This window comes from Leptinotarsa decemlineata, unplaced genomic scaffold (genome assembly GCF_025532065.1).
Source record: "Leptinotarsa decemlineata unplaced genomic scaffold, Ldec_3_MD MMD2_P_RNA_scaffold_14, whole genome shotgun sequence".
Classification (NCBI taxonomy): Eukaryota; Metazoa; Arthropoda; class Insecta; order Coleoptera; family Chrysomelidae; genus Leptinotarsa; species Leptinotarsa decemlineata.
This window is the reverse complement of record NW_027412528.1, coordinates 6266238-6285335: the sequence shown is the minus strand read 5'-3', so window position 1 is coordinate 6285335 and position 19098 is coordinate 6266238. Positions and strand designations below refer to the sequence as shown.

Below are 19098 nucleotides of genomic sequence, written 5' to 3'. Positions count from 1 at the left end.
GGGTGCAGCTGATTGACAGAGATAACAATTTTAACAATTGCGACAGTACAAAACACTTTTTGACTTTAAAAAAGGCCTATAAAGAAAAAACTTTTATTCGAAAACTAATCATATATTCATGATCGACATAACGTCTTGATGCCACATATACAATAAAATAGCAACTTTCGGTTTTCAATTCTGAACGCCCCATTACATCGTAATGGGCTTCAATCGATTTGTTCTAATGTCAAAAACATGGTTAAACATTTTCAGATGTCGAAAGAATTCTAGACTTACTTCTTTATCATTAGAGATGATTTTTGGATTTTTGACGTGCATTCCTGTGCAATAGTTATTTAATTTCAAATCATTCATTAGCAGTGGCTCAACGCTTACGTGTTGGCCGTTGAAACTTCTGCAATGGACCTGGTTCGAGACCGGAATGTGAGAGAGAATGAAACTAAACGTCGAGCGTTTATATCCAAAACGGCTATTACATCTATCAAACGCTTGTGCAAAACAATACAATTGTTATAATACTGAAAACGCAGTTTTCAATTCCCAATGAACTGTACTCTTTCTCATCACTTTATTGGGGATATTTAATCGTTATTAAATATGTGATTACAATAAAGACGTTTTATATATCTATTTTTTTATAATTTTCATCATTGATAATCATACTTAAAGTTACTTTCTTCGGATATGAATTCTACAGTGATAACCATCTCATGATGGGTGATCCAAAATATGTCCACGCTATCATCGTGGATATCATTTTAGATCACTCAACAATGTGTTGTGAATTATTGGGTCATCTGTGTTATAACTGACTGAACGATTTTCAATATTTCGGTTTTAAGTTCTTATTCTGCAAACCTGGAGGTGTCAGGTTATAATATTTCAGAAGCACGAAAGGAGAGTTGAAGCAAACACGCTTACACTCCTAAAATAACTGGAGTCAACCTTACTGGTCCAGATCCCACAAGTACTTTTGTGGCACTATGGTTAGTGTGAAGCTTCTTAAGCACTTAGTATCTCACTGAACCTTTACCAAATATAATGATGAAAATTTCACACTATTAAATCATATTATACAACTCAATGAGTGGATGGATCGAACAAATACTATTATTTTTTCAAAGGTATGATTCATTTTTTAATAATATGTCGTTGAACATTATTAAAAATGTATTTTCCCTCACCTGCCTAGGGAAATTTTGACTCAGGAAGCTAGAGGGGAGCGTCGAGATAATGCTGTGTTACAGTATCCAAAATATTGTTCAAAATAAATATTTTTTTTCTTTAACGAAACCCTCTTCATATATTTTATTTTGTGTAGATATATTTTTCCCATTTTCGATTCAAATTCATGGGGAATAATGTTCGATATCTACTGAAGATATTTTCCTAATATATCTAAGCCAACCTTACGAAATAGAGGTCGACCTTCACCCATCTGTTTACCGGATGAAATGCTTTTTATAGGGTTTCATAAATAGGCGAATACGCCTATAACGGCTTGCCTATCAAAATGTGGACCAGACTATACATGGTGAGAATTAAAAGTTGCACCATATGGAAAACTTTTTTATTATCGATTTGTCAGAAAATTGTACCCTTCATAAAAATTGATGTATTGTAGAATGCTTGCATATAAGTTGTCAAAATCTCAAATTTCCAAACAGTGAACAGGGGAGAACGAAAAATAAGAATATTGATCAGGTGTAAACCACCTCTTAGTTTTGATATTATCAAAAAATTCATTTAAAGAAGTTGTTTAGAAATGATATCAATATTCGAATTTGGTATCACAGCCAGCCAGGGTAGTTTACTCTTGACAAAAATTTTATTTTTTATTTCCCGAAAATAAAACGGTTTAGACGAAGAAAACAACACAATTTCAGCAGAACTCAATTTATTTTCTAACATTAATACTTTTATTTTGTCTGTTTTGGATAAAAAAACAAATTAATCATAGTTTGTGGTTTTTACCTCCGGTTGGGTAAAAGAACAGAAACTGAAGGGTAAATATAAAAGAGATTGAACCACAAGAAAGTCCATTGGGGAAAAGCATGATTCTGTTATGAATTACGTTTTTTTTTTCATTTTGACAATATGATTATGTACACAATACTTGATATCCCTCCACGTTCGGGAGTCCAAGATTCCCTGTGATTGTTTCTTGCAGTCTTCTGCCGTGACTTTCGTAGGCACTATACATTTTTTGATATCTCTACTAAAAAATGTCAGTACAGCATTTTTTTCAGAGGAGCTCCATGGTTTCTTCATTGAAGTATTCGTGGGGACTGAAAAAGTAAAATTCATGTAAAGAAATAAAAATAAAGAAAACTTGTAGAAGGCTAGCTTCCATTCAAATGCGCTGAAACGTAAAAAATAATTCAACTAGATGTGTGAATTTTCAAAATTTTCAAAATCTCTTGGCTTCCGATCCCTTTATTTTTGAATGGCAGTAGGTTCTAGGAGATTATTATTTCATAATGTACCCAACGTGGGGAATGCCGTACAAGAGTATCTTTTCTGAGAAACCCATCTTCAGATGAACAATTATTATTATTATTATTATTATAGTCAAATGCACTATCCAGAATCGACGGTATAGTGCCTAAAGTTATTTTTTCATATAGTAGCATCGTTCTGTAAATGTTTCATTCTGGGTCAAATGACCTCCCAAAATTGTTATGCGGGCTTGTAGTCTATAGATACACTTATCAGGCACTTTCAATACTACTACCTTTCTTTTTTTTCACTCCTTTTTGAGAATCTGGCGACGAAAATCTCGATTTTTTTTCGTTTTCAGTTTCACGTCCTAGATTATGATATTCTTCGTCGAAAATGTCTAAACCTATAAAATTTAGAAAATATTACAATAGTTCGTAGTGGCATTGCATAAATAAGTATGAAACGGGAAGGAGAAGAGCGTTCAAAGAAAAATTTACAAATGTATTATTTATCGCAAAATCAATAAATTTAATAAATATATGGATATACAGTGACCAAAAAGTATGTACCATATTTTGGAAACAACGTTATTATAATACGAGAATTGGAAAAAATTCTCAAAAAAAGTTCATGCGTGTCCGATAATCGAATAATCGATTTTGACACGTGTCACGTGATCGCTGCTATGGCGGAAAATTGAAAAATGGCTTTGAAAAGGCAAAAAGTGGGATGAGATGATAAGATATCGAAAAAAGTTATTTGAAAAAGTCGCTTGATGTTCAGTTTTATACACATAAACAAAGTTTGAAGAGATAATATGAAAAAATTGAAAATAGCTATTTCTTTCCTATATCCATAAAAATATATCTATAATTTTTTCTCATGAATAGCCGTGCTGAAATATTTGTATTCAAATGATAATGGCTAAACTTTCTCATTTTCCTGACATCAGAGACCACTCAATTTAAAAAATTGGATTTTATCAGAACCCTATTACATTGGTTCGTGGTTACAGTCATATCAGAATTCCACTATTACTGCGACGATGAAGTAATTCAAGATTATCGTGTTTTTTCGATTATAATCAATTTTCGATGATATTCGTGCAAGAGCATTTCATTTCGCAAACAGTCTTGAAAACTGAGCCTCTTTAATTTGACGCATTATTTTTAATTAATTTTTTTTATGTAGTACAGCATGGAAAAGATTAGAACGTTTTGTTATTATTATCATTCAACTACAAATCTTTCGGTGTAGATAGGGTACTCATGAGAAAAAACATTGTCATTTTTTATAAGGATGAAAAAATATTTAAAAAATTGCTATCTTCAATTTTTAGCATTATTTCTTCAAACTCTGTTTTATGTATAAAATTTAATTCCAAGCAAATTTTTGAAATAATATTTTTCGATATGTTGCCAGCTTACCCCACTTTTCCATGACAATATTGAAAATCATATAATAAATTGTATTGATTAGTTTTCAAATGAGGATTCTCATCGAGTATCGGCCAGTTTTATACAATATTTTTCGATTTGCCGCCATACCATCGATCACGTGACATGTGTCAAATTCGATTATCGGACATGCACAAACTCCAATACCTTTATTATAAACTTTCTTTCCATATATATATATATATATATATATATATATATATATATATATATATATATATATATATATATATATATATATATATATATGAAAATATATATATATATATATATATATATATATATATATATATATATATATATATATTTTCAATGGTGCAACTGGTTCTCCTTTTTCCGTATTTTAATATTGTATTTCACAAAGGATTTGAAGCTTTATATCTTCTACAAATTATCTTCGAGCGCTTCAGACAGCTGGTCGTACTGTCATCTTCTTGGCAGTTTGAGGAGTGCCAAGAAGATGACAGTACGACCAGCTGTCGAAATCGCTCGTAGATAATTTGTAGAAGATATAATGCTTCAAATCCTTCGTGAAATATGATATTAATATATATATATATATATATATATATATATATATATATATATATATATATATATTATGTTATATATGTTCTTCATATTAGGTATAATAAAAATCTTTCAAGCTTACCTGTTCTGCTTTTTTTCGAAGGTCTCCCGCATATATCACTTTCTAGGAATTCTGAAATATGAATAGTTTATAAATTGAATTGAACTAGGAACATATCAATTATATACCATTTCTTCCGTTGTCTTCCAATTTGTCGTCTTCTTTTTCGCTGTCACTGTTTTCGGGTTCGGGTAAATCTGAGCAAAAAAAATAATAAATTAGGTTAAGGACGGAAACGTTACCAAAAATGCATGCAGTAGCGATTTATGAAATTGATTAAGAATTTTTTTACTAATATACATATAATTGGATGAAATAGCAATTCTCGTACTTCGGAGAAGGCTTATTATTTTACTCACCCTCCAAGCGGATTTCTTCCAAAGATTTTCCTGCGTAAGTGACGGCTTGCCCTGAATCAATCGCGAGTAGGATACGGCTTACTTTGGTGAGTTCTACTGCTGATTCGTGCAGTCTGTAGAAATCTCTATGGATTCGAATATCATGGCCCAGGTGCCTCGCCAACCAGTCTGTTTCCGTTTCCTTCAGATTGAACAGCTGAACGGTAGTAGCTACATATTTTCGTAATTTAGTACTCGTTATCAAATCGGGCTTCTGAAGGTCGATCATATCAATATAACGTTTAAGACAATCGTGTCCTCTCATATGTCCCAGAGATGGGTAACTCCTTGCGAATATAAAGATGTTTTGTTGAGAAATATCCGAAACAGCTCTTTTTTCTAGTAGGAGATCGATAGCTTTTTTCAACTCACGAGTGAGAAGAACCGGAACCTTTGGGTTCTTTCTGGATTTCCCTTGTACTTCCAAAACTGTGAGTCTATTGGCTAATGTTTTTTCTAGATCACTTAGTGATGTCTTCAATTCAGAAGTACTTTGATCTTTCCAGTCCGGACGACATGCATATTGGGTGAGAGTCATACGAGCCACCTCTCCTGATCTTCGTTTATTGAAAATAATAATTCTGGCCAGTACAGCGGAAGCCAGTCCTTGCCACGGAATCCACTTTCGTTGGAATTTCTGCATAACAGGACTCTATATTACTTTTCACCAGATTGGATTGTGCCATAGTTTGGGGAATATATTCTTCAGAAATCGGCATACTGTCAGAGAAATCTGTCATTTCTTCATCCACCTTAACCAAAGAGTAAATTTTAGATAAAATTTGCTGTTCCTCTATTAGTGTCAGAAGAAATTTAAACCTAGTTTGACGGACTATTTTTATGCTGCATATGATACTTTCGAAATATATTGTATCTTCTTGCCCTGGAAGATAAATTGTTCCTGTTTCATTAACTTTGGATCTTTCCAGCCATCGTATTTTTTTCTTTGTGGAAGCTTTCTCGGTAATATTCTCCGAACAGCATGCTACCCAGAAGTGTTCTGTAAAAATGAGTTAATTTTATATATATATATATATATATATATATATATATATATATATATATATATAGAGTGAGAGAGAGAGAAAGATAGAAGCAAGTTCAATGATATGGAATAGTGGTGTGGACAATGTCAAGTCTTAATCGAAGAGAGATATTAAGATATGAGACAGGTTGCAAGTCGAACGCTCATTGATATATTACATGAGGTCGAGTCATATTTAATTTTGACGGTCTTTTTCCACTATTTTCCACCATAGTAACTCTTTTGATTTTCAGAAAATAAATCGCACTCTCTTGATCTCCATCACTACCATAGAGGTCGTTGAAATTGGAAAAAGTACAATTTGGAAAGTTTGTATTATAGGCATCGCGACACCCTCTCTTCGGCATCGAAGTTGAAGAATAGCAATGATTCCTTGATGAGTTATCGTGTGTATATACAATGTTTCTATGAAGTAATCCCCCTGTCAATTTCCAAAAGTAGGACTTTTTTAATTTTGAACCGAAATGAGTACCTTATTTCAATTATCTTCTAATTTCATACAAAATAGCAAAACTTTAGATAAAAATATTCATTGGAAACAAAATGGCGGTAATTAATGTTATCAATATATTATCGAACAGAAGGGCATTAAAATCTATTTGATGGCTATTGAATGCTCTAGTGATCAGTCAAATCATTCTTGGCATCCACAAAAGTGCTCTGTCTGTCAGATTTAAAAATTATTCATGAGATAAGACAGCTAGAGTTATATGTTTTTTCAGTAAATTAGAAAATATTCATTAGGAATGAAGAAGTTATTTTTGAAAAATATGTCATAAATTGAAAAATCAAATTCAAATCGAATGTTTGAAAGTTTCGCCCCGACTTCTTCTACTTCTATTCAAATTTCAGAGAAGAAAATACGAAACAAAATTCCACATTTTGCCTAAATTTGTCATTCATGACTTCGAAATATCTCAACGAAACGAATATCGTTTGCTATTATGGAAGTACTCTCCTGAATTTCCTGAAAAATATGAGTGCCTATTTATCTTCAGAGTATTACCAGTATGACAATCAGAACAGCTTGAGAAAACAGACCACATATTCAGAATCATTTCTCCGGGCGTCCAGGGCCACTTTTACTCCAGCAATAAATCTCAACTCCCTCATTAGGAGCTCTACCAATTTCATATTTTGGTATGACAATCGAAATCGCTTGAGAAGAGGAGTCACATGTTCAGAATAATTCTTCTGAGCTTTTGAGGCCAGTTTCACTCCAACAATATTTTTGAATATGACAATCAAAATCGGGTGAGAAAAAACACCACATGTTTAGAATATGTTTTCCGGGTGTCCGGGGTCGGTTTTATTCCAGCAATATTACTGACCTTCTTTGTTAGGAACTCTACTAGAGTTTTATACAATGTATTAGAAAAGAGCGTGTCATATTTTATTCAAATGGAACACTCTGTATTTTGTTATTCGAGTTCAAATATGAGGTGAGTACACCTGATAATATAAAACACTCTGTATATTACTGCTCGTCTGCTCAAGCCACAGTAGCTAGGTTAAAGGAATTCGATTGACCGGACCGGTCAAAAATCCGTATACATGTCGTGGCTAATTCCAGTGATATTGAATTTCACTGACAGCTTCACATTTTGAGAAAAAGTTGAATATATCACAAACGGAGAGAAGTCGGTATAGGAAAACTTCAACAAAGTCAACTTATTTTTTCTCAAAGAAGTCGAAAATTCAAGAAAATAGCCGGTGTGCTATTAAAAAAATATAACTTTGATATATCACGCTCTATTCAAATACCTTGTATAAAAATCATTATTTTCAAAATATAGTTCAGATCGATATACATATATTGCCCCAGATCGTTTACTGAAAAAAACTACCTACCATTTGGCCACGAGAGTCCTGAGCGTTCAGCTTGACTCACTCTAAATTTTTTTCAAATACTGACAATGGTATTCCGTAAAATTTTTTATGGAATATTCCTATGCTATAAGACAGAAAAATAGTCAGTGACTAGTTGTACAACCCAATAAGAACGACTGAAAATTCCTTTTCTCTGTCCTAGACTCGCTTGTGCACCCTAAAACTAATAATACGGCACTACTATTATTTCCACCTTACAGTTTACCTAATAGACAGATTAGTTATTTGTCCAAATCAAACGTTATGAAGAGATACTTTACTAACCTCACTGATCCCAAATATCTCACCTCGAGGCAGCAAAAATCATTAAATTTACAATATTCATCGAAATGTTCATTTCAAATATTACCAAGGATTTTTCAATTGTTAAATGAATAATATAACGAAGGAAAATTCAAATAATTTGTTCAATATTGGAATTGTTTGTATATAAACTTTTCTTAGTGGAAACAGGCTCCATGGACATGTGCTATAAAACTGTAAAATTGTAAAATATATATACCTATGTATTTAACTATACTTACCATTTTCACTAAGAACTGCAACATAAGAGCCTTTCGGAAAAAACATATTTCACTTGTTCACAATTTGTTCGTTCACAATTGAATAATACCTTTTGTAAATAACACGATGTTATGCCTGCAAAAAACTGACAAACAGCGATCCCGTTAGGTTAGATTTAGTGGAAATACGAATTCTCCTTATTGAAGACCCCATTAGGTGTGAATTAGTCGAGAATGCTAGAAAGGGCGCTAATTTTGAAAGATTATATTTGGAAGTCATATTGATCTTTATAATGAGCCTTTCCAGTCATTTTCAGAAAAAAATATATTCCCAAATATTGCATTCTCTTGTACCTAACTCGTATGCAATTTTCCATTTTTTATTTCATCAATTTTTCGATTTGAAAACTATTGAATACGCCAAACTAAACTACCGAATTCAAACGATCAGACGCAGAAGAACATGCGGAAAACCGTGTAGGCTAGTTCACGCTCACGGGAGCGTTTGAATTTACACCTGTTGAATCACGTTTTCAATAATGAATAATAAATCAGTTTTTATAAATTAAGGGCGGGCAAATGGTTAGGACTATTTTATTATAAACTGCCCTCAATTACGTCACATGGATAAAAGCGAATATTTCAAGATACTGGAAATGAAGGAATTGATTGTTTCCACATATGCTTACCCAAATAGTCTAAGAGTAGGTATTCAGACAAGAGCAATATGAAGCAAATCGAGAAAGTAGTGGAAAATGTAATTTCCAAGATATCGTTTGGTTAAGTTTACCTCTCCTAAATTATAATACGTACTTCAAAAATAGTGTCAACATCATATGTACCAATTAGATGAAGTTTGAAGTCGATTCATAAAAAAACTCTACCATAGTAATAGGGGAGCCCAAGCGGGGATTTCCGGATTTACTGAAGCGCGGCAGATTAATATACAGGGCGACACCTTGTATCCACCAAATATGAGCTCCATATATAAGGCCGCCCGTGAAGGATAAAGGATCAGATTAGTAAAAAAAAATTGATCATCAGAAATTCTCGAGCGCGTCAGATTAAGGTAGGGTGAGTTAATTACCTTCTAAAAAGTGTATATTCCAGTAATCTGACAATTTGAGAGTGACGTAAAGAAAGGGGAGGGCAGCAAAGTTGTAAAAAAAAGGTCATCTCGACATTCTCAAGCGTAGCTAATTTTTTTTATATTGAAGAAAATAACTCAAGGATATCGAAAAATATATAATCTGACGATTTTCGCAAGCCGAAATAGCAAAAATTCGTCGAGAAAATTTAATGCGTGCAGCTATGTGATACCTATATTTCCTTCTCCGAGTTTCTATTTCTCTTTCACTTTTTCTCTATCTATTACTCTCTCACTTCGTCCCCACTCTGAATTCGGTTGCCATGACGCCATCACAGCTGATCACAAAGACTCGTTCGTGATGAAGATGAAGATGATGATTAATTATTCAATTTTGATGGATGTAGCCGTTACTACGTGGTAGGAAATCATAATGAAGAAAAGAGAAATGAAACTTTTTATGTTTTTACCACTTTTATTTGTAACTAACACTTTCTATGTTTTTTACCACTTTCATTTGTAACTAACGTTACTGCAGTTTCGTCTTATAAGGACATTTTCAAACTTATATATTGTATAAGTAACTGCAGTAATGTTAGTTACAGATAAAAGTGGTAAAAAACATAGAAAGTTCCATTTCTCTTTTCTTCATTGATTAATCAATTGATTTAAAAAAATTAATTTTTTTGAGCATTTTTTTAATTATTTTTTCTATAAATACAAGTATTCTACTTAGAAAACATACACTTATTTATTTGCATGCTATTTCCTGAGCTTTTTTAATAATTAGATTCAATGATTTGAAAATAAAAATTTTAAAATATTTTTTTGTCAGATTAGGCGAATCCCTCTAGATAATCGTCAGATTATGAGACAGCACGTCTAAAACATAAAGATGAACCATATATATCCTAATCTGACGCGCTTGAGTATTTCAAAATGACGATTTTTTTTTGCACATTATAATAATGGCCGCGAGTTTGCGTCAGGTTGAAATCGTCAGATTATTGAATGAGAGCTTTTTTTTGGTGCACTCAACACCCCCTTAGGAAATCTGACGCGCTCGATTAATTTATTTTTTTTTTCATTTTCAACCCTTACGTATAACCACCCACACCATGCAAACGATCAGATTAACATACCAACATTATTGAAAATACGTAGAACATTGATGCTATCAATATCTGACGCGCTCGAGTATATCCATGCAACAGTTTTTTTTACATATTTAATAATCTATAGCAGCTTCCACCACCGATGAAAAGGTATATATTATACAACATTTTTTTCTTCTTATCATCTAAGCTTTGCAACTTAATAGGTCTCTATGACGCTCGAGTAAATCCCCATTTTGCATCGTGGGCTCCTCTGCTATAGGTAGTTATCACAACCATGGAATACAAAACTGTTATTCATTACCCTACAATCCAGAAAATGTTCAAACTAATTAAGAAATATATCGACACTATAAAATTTTTGGTCGAATGGATGTGATGCTAAATGACTTTTATACTTCCAAAGAACTATACGAAAATATAGGGATATAACATGACTCAACCTCGGTCGAAAACACCAAACTGTTACGAAGGTTCGAAGTAGGTAAACACTTAAATCTAGCAGACCACTATTGAAGCAGACCACTTCATGCAGTCATTATTCACTGTGGTTCTGGAGTTGAATCTGGTCATTATTACGCATTGGTCAAAGACGAAACGGGCTGATTTGAGTATTACGATAGTCGTCTCACTAAATATTCTGGCAATATCTTAAGTTCATTGGAGCCTCTGGAGACACCCTACATTTTGTTCCAAGAGAGGGAGGACATTGGCAGATTAAGATCTTCAGATGATGTTGTGCTGCAGATTTTTCTGTGTTTTTTTGCAGCTGAAACAACAAATGCGCCACTGCAATCGATGAAGTCGTCCCGGAGCGGCAATTAATATTTGTTGTTGTTTTATAATTCTAATGTTTTGAATATAGGATAATATATGTTTTAGAATTGAATTGTTTCAAAATAGAAACGCATCCTTACATTTTTGCTGTGTTCCAGACAGGTAAGACAGTTTGTGAGCGTAGATCACCGCCAAGGCAAATTGTGTTTTTAAACGAATCTGAACGTTTTACTATATATATTTGAAAGCTGTATTATGGGAGGAGTATTCAAAGATGGGTCACATCTACGCCTCGTGAATCAGAATAGCTATGGTAACGAAACAAGAAAAAGTTATTGAAATACACTTACGACAATTGATCTACCTATCAAGAAAAGGTATTTTCTCGGATTACAGAATCTGAGGATCATTTTCCATCACGACACGGAGAGTTTCTATTCGTGCATGTTGAAAGGTCATGAAAGTGCTATATGATACAATCCCCGGGATTATTGCTTTTGTTTGTTTAAAACTGTTTTTTCAGTTAACTGGCTGTCGCCCCCCTACGAACGACAGTCCTCAGAAGTCGAAACTTGTGCAAGCCAAGGATTAACAAGGTTTAACTTTTTAACGTGCGATTCCTAGCGCATGAGATGATTTATTCAACTAAACCTAGATATTTCTGCAATATTTCGACTTTTTTTAACCATCCAACAAAACCGTCTTCGTTTTTTCTGGGTCAAAAAACTTGTATTTTAATTCTAGGAAAATTAATGGGCGATTGTAATTAATACTTCAAAATCTCAAAGTACCTAAATTTTCAACCATAATACCAGGAAAATTCCTACTCCTACTCGTGGATACTGGACTCGGCAAAGTCGATTGAATCAAGACTACGGCTAGTGGTATATAATTTCCGAAATTTTTGGTAGTTCACGTAAAGTGACCTATATTTTTACCGATATTTCAAGTCATTCGTAACTTTTCAACAATTCGAACAATAAGTACTCTGAGGATACACTACAAAAACACACTTTTGTCTATTTTCCACTATATTTCTTTATTGTTGACCGGTTTCGGCTATTATACCATTTTCAAAACTAACTGATTACATTTAAATCCGAGTAATTTATACCTATATTATTCTAGCATAAATGATTTGATATACCTGATATATCTGATATACCTGATATCCGGTACCTGCGTTTCATATACCTGTAAAATCCATGAACATAACAAAGCTTTCAATATAATGTAGGTTTTGGGATCTGGACTATAGGTTCAGGAGAGGACTATTGTTTAATTCAAGTTGTTCGTTGAGGACAATAGAATTGGGATCTTTCTTTGACCTGTTTATTTCCATAGATTCCAACAGATTCATCATTTTCCCTTTTTCGCATGTATGTAGGATCTTTAAATTATCTTTCTCTATTTTATGTTTCGAATTTTGAAGACAAAAGTGTGTTTTTGTAGTGTATCCTCAGTGAACATGAATTTCCACAAAATAAACAAGTCGTCAATCGAAGAAGTGAATAAGTACTCTATTTCCATAATGAAAAACCTCAAATTCGAATGTTATGTATCAAAACCAACTACACCAGCCTTTTTCAGAATGTTTTAGTCATAATTCGTTAACAAAAATATTCTGATCTGCTCTGCAAATTACCAACTGCATCATATTTCATTACTATATAGAAAACTTTCATTCATTCCTGCCTACATAGTAAGGGGTACTTTGACATAAAGTTCTTTTTTATTGGTTTCTAAGTAAAATATATTTTGTTTTATTTTGTCATTATTTATTATCATTATTATTCATAGGATATGGGGTAGTATATGTTCAAACCTTGTAACTAATTTTTAGACCAGTTCCCCAAGCTAATTGCGCTGAAATTGGATACACATATTATTCTGTAACTTCGGTGACAATGCGAAAACATATCGATTGGGGAAGAGTACTCAAAACCCCTTCATTCTCGAAGAAATGTTTGAAAACTCATGAAAAGAAAATTGTGAAAATCCGGAAATATTGTGAATAACATCGGAAAGACGAATAATTTTCGTCGTTTGGCCTGTATGTATCTGTTAGGGTTGGGTACGTGCTGGTTAGCTGGATGGTAAGGAATAGCAAATATATGCATGCCACTTCTGGCTACTTGACGCACCTATTGAGACAGGTAATTTGAGAAATTCTAACGCCGAAAAGTATAAAATAACATATAAGTGAAAAAATAATTTGAAAAACAAGCTTTCATTCATAAACTAAACTAAACTGAAAACTAAAAAATAGAAGGCATTGTATGGAAAACGAACAACATTATAAAAAATGTTTTTTTTCTCAAAAGCTTGAGTTGTGAAACGCCATTGAACCAGAAATAATAACTTTTTAATTCACTATTTTGTGAACAGAAGCTTGTTTCTAAAGACTTTTTTACGTTCATTTTATTTGTGAAATCATCAATACGTTGTTTGGTGTTGATTATTAACGCAGTTATTCAATAATCGGATAAAAACAACAAAACGCCAGCAATAGTAATGTAAATAGTAATAATAGAAAAATTCATTGAGGCCTCTCAATGATTACCATTCATTTAGTGTTCACACACTTCAGCCTCAAAATAAGACATAATATATAATATTGAATTAAACAATACGAGTCTGAAATACATAGATACGTCGCAGAGGGCAGCACTGTGCAATCATATGACAGGACCCCACAGAGTGTGATACATTCAGTTGATCACACTCGACTTCTAACACTGACTGTAACTATGTTTATGGGACCTACCCCCCAAAGTAGGTACCATTCGAATCAGCGGACCTCGTAGAATACGTTAAAAATGGTTTAGAACTGTGAGGTCTTGAAAATGACCCCATAATTCTGGATCACCCCACAAGGATATTTATAATCGATAGGATGACCCCTTAATGATTGGGTAACCTACGCACACACACACACACACACACACACACACACACACCCACACACACACACACACACACACACACACACACACACACACACACACACACACACACACACACACACACACACACACACACACATATATATATATATATATATATATATATATATATATATATATATATATATAAAACGGTGTCTTTGAGAAACTAGTATGTACTGGTATAAATGTTATTCTGGTATATACGATATATACCGGTATAACAATTTTATATAATAGGACAATGATTAGAAACTTAATTAAAATTCTATTACAATTTTAGTATCAAGGCATTATGAAGAAAGTGATTTCATATTATTGTAGAAAGATAAAATATAAAACTGCAACACCTATACCTACTCGAAAATTACATCAATGTAAATGATTAAATGATTTAAGAGACATTATCATTACCTAAGGAGACTAATAACAAGATAATTTTACTTCAATTTTGGAACGCACAATGATAGGTAGGTTGGAGGAAAATAACCTAAAGGCAACGTACCTGGGAAAATCGTAATTAACCTCCATGTCTCTGGTCAACAAATACTTATATACGGTTGACCAAAGAAAACACTTTTTCTTATTAGAGAGTTATTGCAGTGCGAAAACAAGATTTGCGGTATATCTTATACTTTTAGTGCAATGTCAGTATAACGTACGTATTTAAATAAGATTTTTTCCAACGAACCGGAAATTCAAACGGATTGATTACTACATTTTCTCTCAGTATTATATTATAACAAAACTATTACTAAGGCATATTTTTTTAATAATATTTTTTCAATTATCGATATTTTAGATGGTTTTCATGTTAATTCTTCAAGTACCAACTTGAATACCACGAAATTCGTCTTTGGTACAAGTTTAACGCGTGACTAAGATTCCTTGCGTTCCTTAGAGAGAGGGAACGCCGCTAAAGTTTCGAATGGACCAATGAATGAATCTACCACAGATTGATTGGTGAATCATTTTGTTCTCTTCAGCGCAAGCTTAGATGTCAAAATAGTGCATACCGTATATTCCTAATGACGTGCAGTGTTGTTCCTGTTAGTACAATTGTACTATTTCTAGTACTTTTCACTATCTTCTGGTACGTTAATACTACTATTGAAAATTCGATGCAAATCTAATACCATTTTCTATTTTGTGTCTCTGCTCTATGATTTTCCATTCATTGGTCCTCACGTATATATTTAAGAAGAATTCCAAAAACGGCAACTTAAAACAATATAATAATAAGAAGAATCGATTTTATTGCTAGGTAGAACGGTAGAACTAACTAATCAACTAATGACATGAGATATGACAGTAATGACATATGACTTACTTGATTTTGATATTTGTGTGTCAGTTTGTTTTTGGAAATTTGAATGTTTGGATCAGAATCAGAGTGAAATGTTTTTTATTTTTGAATAGAAATGGAAAAGTAGGTATTTTTGGAGAATTTAGACGACTTTTCCTTGAGTACATACATTTTTGTTAGATATATTATCAACATTTCAAAAGCTGACTCTTCCCAATAGTCTCAAGTTGAATATATTGTTAGGTAAGTACTAAAGGTAAAACTAAAAGTACTAAAGGTCAAATTACTTGCATTAAAGATAGTATTATCTTTATTGCAATCTAAAGAATTACTAAAACAGAATTATTCAAATTTGTGTTACAACTTTGCTAAAATAGCAAAAACTGACGTTTTGAGTGAAGATGTTATCCTTTATATTCAGTGAACAGTTTTTGATTTTATATCTATTTTTATCTAATGTTCCAAATAAATTTTAAAAGATTGACTTTTTTTATTCAAATTTAGGTAATTTGAATTTACCCGCTTCCCAACGTCCAGTTTTATATGACGTCATTGGCTTAACTGACATCACAAAAGCGAGTTCATTTCTAGTACAATAAATTTCAACCCAGGAACAACGCTGATGACGTGCAATAACTTTATTAGACGTGTTCGCTTAATACATACCTATCTGAACGCTCGATTATCTCACTACGCTCGGGAATCGTGGGGAAATTCAGATCTGTTGTCTCCGTTAAATCTGCTCTGTGTTCAATAATATCAAGATCAAGGTAAGAAATGTAATCAGTTAGTTCCAAGATCAACGTTGGGATCAAACATCAAACAGATTTTTAGTTGTCATTTGTCATTGGCTTATTATTTTGAATTTTAGAATTATGTATCAAAATTGACTTCATTGATAGTTTATATGTATTTTTTTAAAAGAAAATTATATCAATTCTGTTGTAGAAAAATTTACACCGAAAATATGTAAAAACTATTTGGTTAGATGTTTTGCAAAGACAAATGAAATAATTACACACATGTCAACTTGGCATTCCTCTAGCGTTCGTTAAATATATTTCGCTCCGTTGATTCTGTGATCACGTGTTATCGAATCTGCATCTGCTCGCTTGGTTCCAGATTTTTAAAACCGAACATACCTAATTAATTATACACAAACGTTAAATTCAATTTTATTTGTTGAAGGAAGTTATTTCAAAATTCTAAATAATGTACCTACTGTTTGAATAATTGAATTGAATAAACTGATGTCGAATTTTCAGTTGTTAATAGTGCTGGTATAGTGATAAATAAATAGCGTCGATTGAACTGAACTTTATTATTCGACATACAAATAGCGACTCTCTTCCTTCCTTCTCAAGGGACCAGGCCTGTCATTACATTTTAGACACTGTTGCCGGTTTTAACAAAAACATATGAAAACAAATATACACAATTTTAAACATACTCACCCCTTTGAAGGGTACCTTCAAAAAAAATATTCATAATAAAATTACCGTAACAGATAACAATACATTAGATATCTATCTCATTTTGAATTGGTAATGGACATAAATGTCTAACAGCACGCACAATTGTTTTATTAGACACTTTGATTTCTGCCACACGGGAAACTCCATCTTTTCCAGGGTAGAGACTGAGTATACGCCCTAAAGACCATTTACACGGAGGTTGTAGATCGTTCTTAATCAGGACCAAGGTGCCTTCGTGAAGTGGGGTGGGTAATTTCTTCCATTTATATTGAGGATGCAATTGCGATATATATTCCTTTTTGAAACGAATCCAAAACTGCTGGTACATTTGCGTTAATATATCCAAACGAGATAGTCTTCCTGTTGAAGTTGTCGTTAAGTCAGCATCGGGAATGGAGGAAATAGGACGACCAATAAGAAAATGTGATGGAGTGATAGAAAGTAAATCATTGGGATCGGAAGAGTTTGCAAATAAAGGTCTTGAATTCAAGATACCCTCGACTTGAATTAATAGTGAATTGAACTCCTCATAAATAAGGTTTTTGTTAAGCATACATCGCTTTAAATGATGTTTCATACTCTTCACGGCTGCTTCCCATAGGCCACCAAAGTTAGGCGTATATGGAGGTATGAAATGCCATCTGATATTATTTTGATTTCCATAATCAATTAAAGAATTAATATTATCTTTAAGAAAGAAACCCATTTCTTTAAGTTCGTTTCGAGCACCAATGAAGGTGGTTCCATTGTCTGAGTAAATATCATTGGGTATTCCCCTTCGTGATGTGAAACGTTTAAGACAAGATAAAAAACATTCTGTTTTTAAATTGGAGACTAGTTCTAAATGAACTGCCTTAGTGCAGAAGCACACAAAAACACAAACATAACATTTCAATATTTTGGATCCACGTCCTAGTTTATCTTTTAAGGAAAATGGTCCTGCAAAATCTAGACCAGTACACTGAAAAGGCAAGGACGGTTTCACACGAGTTTCTGGTAAACTTGCCATTGGACACTCAACAAATTTTGGATTAAATTTGAAACAAGTTATACAATTTTTAACTGTTTTCTTTGCTAAGTTTCTACCCTTTAACGGCCAGTAAAATTGTCGAACTGAAGATAGAAGTAGCTGAGGCCCAGGATGTAATAAAATTTTGTGTTTATGTTCAAAGATTAATTTAGTTAAAGGATGGCTGGATGATAGCAAGATAGGATGTTTTGAATTTGTATCTAATGAACTTAAGCGAAGTCTTCCACCTACTCTGAGTAAATTGTTTTCGTCAAGAAAGGGTGATAAACTACTGAGTTTATGTTTAGGTGGGAAACCCTTATTTGTTTTTAAATAAGATATTTCTTTATGGAATGATTCTAATTGAGATAATTTCAATAATTGAAGAAATGAATAATTGATTTCTGAAAGAGTCAGTATTCCATACGTTCTATTTGAAGGTAATTTTCGAGAATTGGACATAAATCTAAGACAATATGCTGTAACGTTTTTCAATGTTTTAAGATCTGAAAATGTAAAAAATAGATCAAATGGTTCTTTGTTTGTATTAATTAGCACAGTTTGTATTTTCTTCAATTCTGGAAGTTTAATGTCTATAATATAATCCTGTGTATTATCATTAATTGAATTGTATAGAAGATCAGGTCCGTTCCACCACAGAAAGCATTTATTCAGGTTTTCAGGAGGAACTCCTCTCGATGCCAAATCTGCAGGGTTTTCTTTTGTATTTATGTAATGCCATTCATCAATATTGGTTAAATTCTGTAATTTGGACACACGATTGGCTACAAATTGTTGTAGCAGATTAGGATCTTTCCGGATCCAACACAATACTATTTGTGAATCAGTCCAATAAAAAATAGGTACCTTTATTGATATAGCTTTGACCACTTGTTCTACGAGCTGGGCTCCCAGTAAGGCAGCGCATAATTCTAATCTTGGAATTATGAGGGGTTTCAAAGGTGAAACTTTGCTTTTAGAACAAACTAAACGAGAAACGTAATTTCCGGCTGAA

At 32.8% G+C, this 19098-nt stretch overlaps 1 protein-coding gene across 2 annotated transcripts; it reads right to left on the bottom strand.

Annotated features, from left to right (window-relative positions):
- Positions 1-1686: 1686 nt before the first annotated feature.
- On the bottom strand, positions 1687-5535 carry LOC141483101 (uncharacterized). Of its 2 annotated transcripts, XM_074177403.1 has the most exons (5): positions 4893-5535; positions 4662-4730; positions 4555-4605; positions 2738-2848; positions 1690-2291 (listed from the first exon to the last, which is right to left on the bottom strand). In XM_074177403.1, the coding sequence occupies exons 1-5, from the start codon at positions 5467-5469 to the stop codon at positions 2074-2076; spliced, it is 1026 nt and encodes a 341-aa protein (XP_074033504.1). In that variant the 5' UTR covers positions 5470-5535; the 3' UTR covers positions 1690-2073. The 2 variants fall into 2 exon arrangements, with proteins under 2 accessions (XP_074033508.1, XP_074033504.1); XM_074177407.1 differs by lacking the exon at positions 2738-2848 and having other exon boundaries at positions 1687-2291.
- Positions 5536-19098: the final 13563 nt, after the last annotated feature.